Source organism: Labrus bergylta, chromosome 4, assembly GCF_963930695.1.
Source record: "Labrus bergylta chromosome 4, fLabBer1.1, whole genome shotgun sequence".
Taxonomy (NCBI): Eukaryota; Metazoa; Chordata; class Actinopteri; order Labriformes; family Labridae; genus Labrus; species Labrus bergylta.
The window spans coordinates 12404575-12410883 of NC_089198.1; the positions used below are offsets into that span (position 1 = coordinate 12404575).

Consider the following 6309-nt stretch of genomic DNA (forward strand, 5'->3'; position numbering starts at 1 on the left):
TGCTTTACTGGAGATGGCACACTATCAAAGCAGTGCACAGAGAGAGGGGGCTGAAGGACTGTGAGATGGTGCTCCGCTGCAAACAGGCTGCTTTGCATTCAGAGAGAGAGAGAGAGGAAGTAGTAGTTGTTACAGGACCTGTTTTGGCTCACCTGTCAAGCACTTGCACACTCTCAGGAGACACACAGTGTAATACACATGCAGCAGCCATACTGCACAGGAGTACGAGTGGTCAGCACCATGAAGTCTGTGTCGTTTTAAATGTTTCTTTGGTCAGGAGGAAGAGTGTTTAATCAAGATGGATGAATCAAATCTTAGTGCAATATTAAAATGTTCAAAATGTAATTGATATGATTTCATGTCATGTAAAACAGTGTTAACATTTCTGAAGTTCTTTAATAGTAACAAAATGAAAAATGACATCCTCTTTTCTCTTGCCCTTTTTTTTTTATCATTTTGAGAATTGTTTATTTCTAAATTCAATGTCAAATATCTTAGGATGTTTTTGTGTCCTTCAAACCAGCTCACAGCTTGTAACTTGCTCGGCTGACATTGCTGCGAGCTGATTGGTTGTTGAAAGTTACCCGATGACATAGAAACAGTCACTTAAACTTCAAACTGAGTTGTAGGAAATGCCACCATTGCTCAGCTCAAACAGTTCGCTGCTCCTTTTACCTGCAGCTCTGCATGAACGGAGCCTGGGCCTGTTGAAGGTGGTAATGCTGTTTGTGTTGTGATGGCCATGTGGTCAAGTAGGTCAGATAAAGACGTTCCCTGCTTTTGTCTTGTGGGCGTGGGGAGAATTAACATGTAGGGGGATGGCTTTGGGACACAGGAGCTCCCAGTCCAGCCTTCTTATGGGGCGGATTAGACAAAAACCTAGATGAAGGGAGGTTCCCACTTGACCACCCTGGTGATGTTCTGGCTCTTGCAGCCCGTTGGTCTACTCTACACGGTTGAGTTGTGGGAGCGAATAAGGGGCCATGATGTTGTAGGGAAGCTAGTATCGGTATAGTCACAACCTGGTTAGCCCACATAAACATAGCCCGGGTCTGTTGAAGGTGGCAACACTGTTTGGGTTGACTTCTTTGTAAGTAAATGATCGTGATCACTCTTTACATCAAAGTGAAAGCATTTATAAGTGTCCTTGATGGCGACCTACTTTAACTCATTTTCAGAACAACAATGCTAACCCTCGTCTCTCTCTCTCTCTCTCCATCACAGGGAAACAAGAAGCTGTGCCCGCAGTGCAACACCATCACCTCACCTGGAGACCTGAGGCGTGTCTACTTGTAAAGAGCACACCCCCACCCTGCCCCTCCCGACCTGCGCCGCCTCGTCCTGCCAGTCCATTCCCCCCTTCTCATTTTGGAGTTCACCGCCCTCCATGTCGATTGTCATGTTTTCTCCTCTGTCCCGGGCCAGGCTCAGCAGCTCCAAACCACCCCTCCAAGAGCGCACAGAGACGAGACAGCCGTCTTTAAGACTCATCAGACTCTTTCAGGAGGTTCAAACTGAGAGCTGACTGCCTGGCCACCAACACAAAAAAAAGAAGAAAGAAATGACAGAGACTTGAAACCTCACAGATGGACAGGCTTTTTTCCCCTGCCTCGCTGACATCACCTCCTGTACATGTAACATGGGATGTGCACTGAAGGACCTTTATTCAGTGGAGATCCCCGACACCCAGCTCTAAGCCCTGCAGAGATCTTCATGCAGCCGGGGCTGGAAGGAACTTCCTAATACAGAATATAAAGACTACTTTTCCCCACTCTAGCTCTTCTTCGACATTTAATTGGTGCTGAAGCTTCTTTCTTTTTTTTCTTATTCGTTCCTTTTTTCCGAAGTGAAAACGTATCTTCACGGCCCTGTTGAAAGGAGAATTAAAAAAAAAAAAAAAAAAAAAGGGTCTGCCCACTAAAACTGAGCTTTCAACCAAACTGAGAATAACCTCACAACCTTGAAAAGGAGTGTGACACTCCTCCTCTCCTCCTCCTCCCTTTGTTCCCTCTTTTTGTGGTGTAATAGTGAAGTAAACCAAAATTTTCCCTCCTTCAAGATGCAGTGCAAGCACATGTAATATAGTTCTATGTATGTTTACAATGTTGGGTGTAAATGACATAGAGTCCACACACACACACACACACACACACACACACGTACACACACTGCAGACACACACAGAAGTATATGATATCAAAGTACCTGTTTTTAGTTGGAAGGGTTTGGGAATGATGTTTTGGGGGAAAAAATGGCTGAAATAAAAAGAAGCCTTCTGTATTTTTAAAAAGAAGAAAAATGTTTGAAGGTCCGTTGAAGTTTTATTTCACTGTACAGGAATAAAAAAATCTAAATAATAATAAACTACTCAAGACTAGATGGTCAAGATTTAGGTGGTGTAATTTTTCTGCAGAGTACTGTGGGGGAAAAAAACAAGGAAAGACTTTTTTCTTACTTTGAAATGGTGAGTTTCTAATTCTGCAAACCAGCAGAATGATGCTCTTTTAGTTGCAACACTGTCCAACTGAGCCTTTTCTTTTGAACCTCCACCTCTGCTTCCACTCATCTGGAGTAACGTCAAGCTCAGATCATAGTCTAGAGGTGTTTTCTTTTACCCCGACATGTCTCAAAAAGAAAGCTTTTTTTTCCCATTGGTCCATCAAGTTGCTATGCTGCAAAAACATCCTCAAAATGGCAACCGTGAAGGGCAGCTTCTTTTTTAGCTAAAACAAAAATTGGAAGTCTCTTAAGAAAAACAAAGGATGGCCGAGGCTGAACTGGAAACCACCAGAACCTGCAGCATCCCCCCCCCTCCCCCAACCCACCCCCTACTTCCCCTTTACGACAGCAGCAGCAGCAGCAACACAGGTGGTGGTGTGCTTTGTGTTTGTAAAACTATGTATTCTGTGACGTCTGTATTGTTGTAAGAAATGCTGAAAAAAAAAGAAAAAATAAAACTTCTCAAATACCACAAGTGCTTCTTTCACACACCCGGAGGGGGCAATGACAAAGAAATGTTGTCCTGTTCACCCAAGACAAAGATGGTCTTGAGGCGAAGAACAGGGATTCAGTGAATGAGATTTTTCTTTTTTTATTAGACTTTGTTGCCAGACTTGATTGTCTCCTTCCACCGTGATAGTATATGAAACAACTTCAAATGAACACTAGCATTTGCTTGATTCATTTGCATTAGGATTCCTTTTAACTGATGTTGAGTCAAACCTGTCACAGAATTCACATTCTGGGGAAATCTTAAAGTCATACTGTTAAATAATCTACAATTTTACGAACAAAAGTCTGATAAATATAAAGGAAAAATACAATATTTCCCTTTGAAATGTAGTAGAGTACAAGTATAGGGTAGTGGAATAATGAAACAATGTATTGTAAGTCTTTAGTACATTGATTAATAAACCTACTAACTTTGTTTGGGTTATTTGATTGTGTAAATATTAGACTGGAGGTTGGAGACTTCAAATCAAGGCAACTCCTGGACCCTGGTCTGTTCCTGTAGCATGGGGGTCCTGTGACACCCCACAGTCAATGAGGACTCATATTTTTGACTTAAGGTCTTCTCATAGATCTGACAGAAAACAGACTATGTTGGTGCTGCTTTAACAAGCTTCAGTTCTTTCCTTGATTGTATAACTATCATTAAAACCTCAATGGAGCTCATCTGCTCACTCCTGCAGGCTGAGATGAAGGCTTGTAGAAAAGTGGCTCCCAACCTTTTCATTTGGAGCACCCCAGGGCCCACATGAAAAAAGGAATACATCGCTGTCAAAAATGTAATAGGAAATTGTAATTGTTTCTCATAAGAACATAATTTAGAGGTGTGGCTAAGAAGCCTGATATTTCTGAGTGAGGATATATTTTATACACAGTTTTATCTTAAGCGTTTAAAGGCGGGGTTGGTGATTTTCTCCAGATACCCTTTTTAAGATTTTGGTTGAAATTGTCTTTAGGTCCTGACAGACATTAATAATTAATGTGCTCTGAAAAAGGAACAAAGAAAAACAGTCATCTGTATCAGTTGTAAGCCTGTAAAAACTTTGACCAATGTCTGCCACGAGGTACCAATCTGATGAACCAATCATGCCTCCCTGTCTCCCTCTGAGGTCGGCTTCTGGAGCAACGGCGCTCTTGTGCATGTAAGTGAGGGGGCGTGGCTTTTGAAGCAGCACAGAGGAGAGTTGGTGGGTGCAGACGCAGCACTGAGGGAATGCTACTTTCAAAATCCTGCTAGTTTTCATAAATTACCAAACCTGCGTTTAAATAAATGATCCAGCGAGTGTGTTAACATTTTAGTAAGCATATGCAAATCTTATTTTGACAACCTCAAAGCAGACAGACCCTCATGAGTGCTGTCAGATGTTAAAAAAAGTTTTATTGCATGGGAGGAAGCCACAGCAGACAGAGGGAGTCTGACTGTTTTGCAGTCAGTTTAGGATGGCATGAAGCCTGCTGGTTCTGCTGATCCCAGACCACCATGTCTCATTTACATTCCTGCCCAAGAGGGTTCTGGGTGAATCCCTCACCGACACTACCTATACTATAGTGTCGCTGTTAGGATAACCCTTACCCTAACCCTTACCCTAACCCTTACCCTTACCCTTACCCTTACCCATGGAATCATTGAAGGATCATTGAAGGTTCCAATTAATTTAGGAAGACAGAAAAATGACTTTATTACACGTATCTGTTCAAAGTCACCAAATATATGATGATAAAGACATCGTACAGATAATCAAGTCATGTCTCAACAAAAGCTTCTCTTCCAGCTGTTGTTCTCTCTGTACGCTAAAGGTTTTTAATACAAATTTAAAGTCACAAAACCCAACTTGAGGCATCATGATGACATCATAAATAGTGGCCCACAGCTAATTTTTTTCCCAGGCTTTTCTGACAGGTGAATCTCGCTCTAAATATTTTGGTTAGAACCCCATAAAAACATAAAGAAATCACTCAGTTTTTTATCACATTCTGACAAAAGCTCTGGTAGCTAATAGGGAAGATAATTAATGTTGGTTTGTAGTGATCGGGGGCCGCTCCCTTTATGTGCCAAAGTCAAATGTAGAAAACAGCATCGCCATCTAGAGGACTGTAACACACAATCACTGACCTCCAACTCCACACGGCACATTTCCTCAGTCAGCCGAGTGCCAGATGGTGTCAGCAAGCCTGGAGGAAAGGTGTGTATGTGTGTGTGCCTGCTGACTCTTGTTAAACAATGTTATAGGACCCAACTCTCTGCCAAACATCAGAGCTCATTTAGCAGCCAGCAGCAACATTAATTGGCAAGAATTAAAACAGTGTGCTCTCTCCTACCACTTTTTGATGCTCAGATCTGTGTCCAAGCCTTAAACAAAAGCAGTATGTAGCCGACCAAGGTGAGGCCTTATTAGGCCCAGCCCTGCCCAGTATGTGCTGCTGTAAGTGCTGTCAGATGCTAATAAAGTTGTTCTGAATTAAGAGGAAACCACACCATGAGATAAACTCTGTAGAAGTTTCTGGAGTAGGCTAGTCACTCAAGACACTGACATGTTCTGTAAGTGAATATTAAACACTTTGCAATGTTGTTGTCTGTGTTTGCCATGTGCCCAAATGCATAAGAAACTTCTGATTATGTCCCCTGTTGATTCATGCTTTTTGTTTGCTCCATCAGCATGTTGTTATCTGGGGATGTTTGTCGATGATTTGGGTGTTGCTTGGTAGAAATGAGGGGGAGATTTGAATTGTTTGGTGGCTCAGTTAGAGTGCTAGTCAGCCTAACATGGTATTAGCTAGCATGTTGCCAAGGTAGTAATGTAGAAGTGTGCACGGTTTCTTTCTTAACTAAATTGATGAATGTGACAAGCATTGTTGTGTTTGGTAGGTCAAGCAGTTTGCAAGTTATAGACAGTTTTCTGGTAAAAGAAAAAGGCTGATGCTTGTTTCAGAGGGCTGTTGGTAAAATGTTTGTTTTTTCTGGGACTCTTGAGCACAACCTTTAAAGGCTTCTATGTGTCATTGTTACTGTTTACAGCATTGTCATTCTTTATATCCCAGTTTGAAACGTACGGAGCCCCTGAAGTCCCAGAAAGTAAAACAAATAAATAAATAAATCTTACTTCTCGGGACATGCTCAGTAGAAAAGGAAGTGCCCCTCAAAATAACATTAGCAGTAGGCCATATAACATGCAGGGTCAAGCCAGCTGTGTAATGTAAAGGTATGGTTTGGGACCTGATAGAGGGTACAGATTTATGATGACACAGCCTGATATCCTACCTATGTCCCTCCAAATAAAATGTTAAAACATTGAACAAATG

General features: G+C 41.9%; 1 protein-coding gene across 6 annotated transcripts in view; it reads left to right on the forward strand.

Moving 5' to 3' along the window:
- The window catches only part of rnf220a (ring finger protein 220a), a 167818-nt gene extending 164850 nt beyond the window's left edge, over nt 1-2968 (forward strand). For all 6 annotated transcript variants that reach the window (XM_065953738.1, XM_065953741.1, XM_065953739.1 and 3 more), the window contains one exon: nt 1225-2968. In XM_065953738.1, the coding sequence (XP_065809810.1) occupies nt 1225-1296 (72 nt within the window). In that variant the 3' untranslated portion in view covers nt 1297-2968. The remainder of the gene's footprint in view (nt 1-1224) is intronic.
- Nucleotides 2969-6309: the final 3341 nt, after the last annotated feature.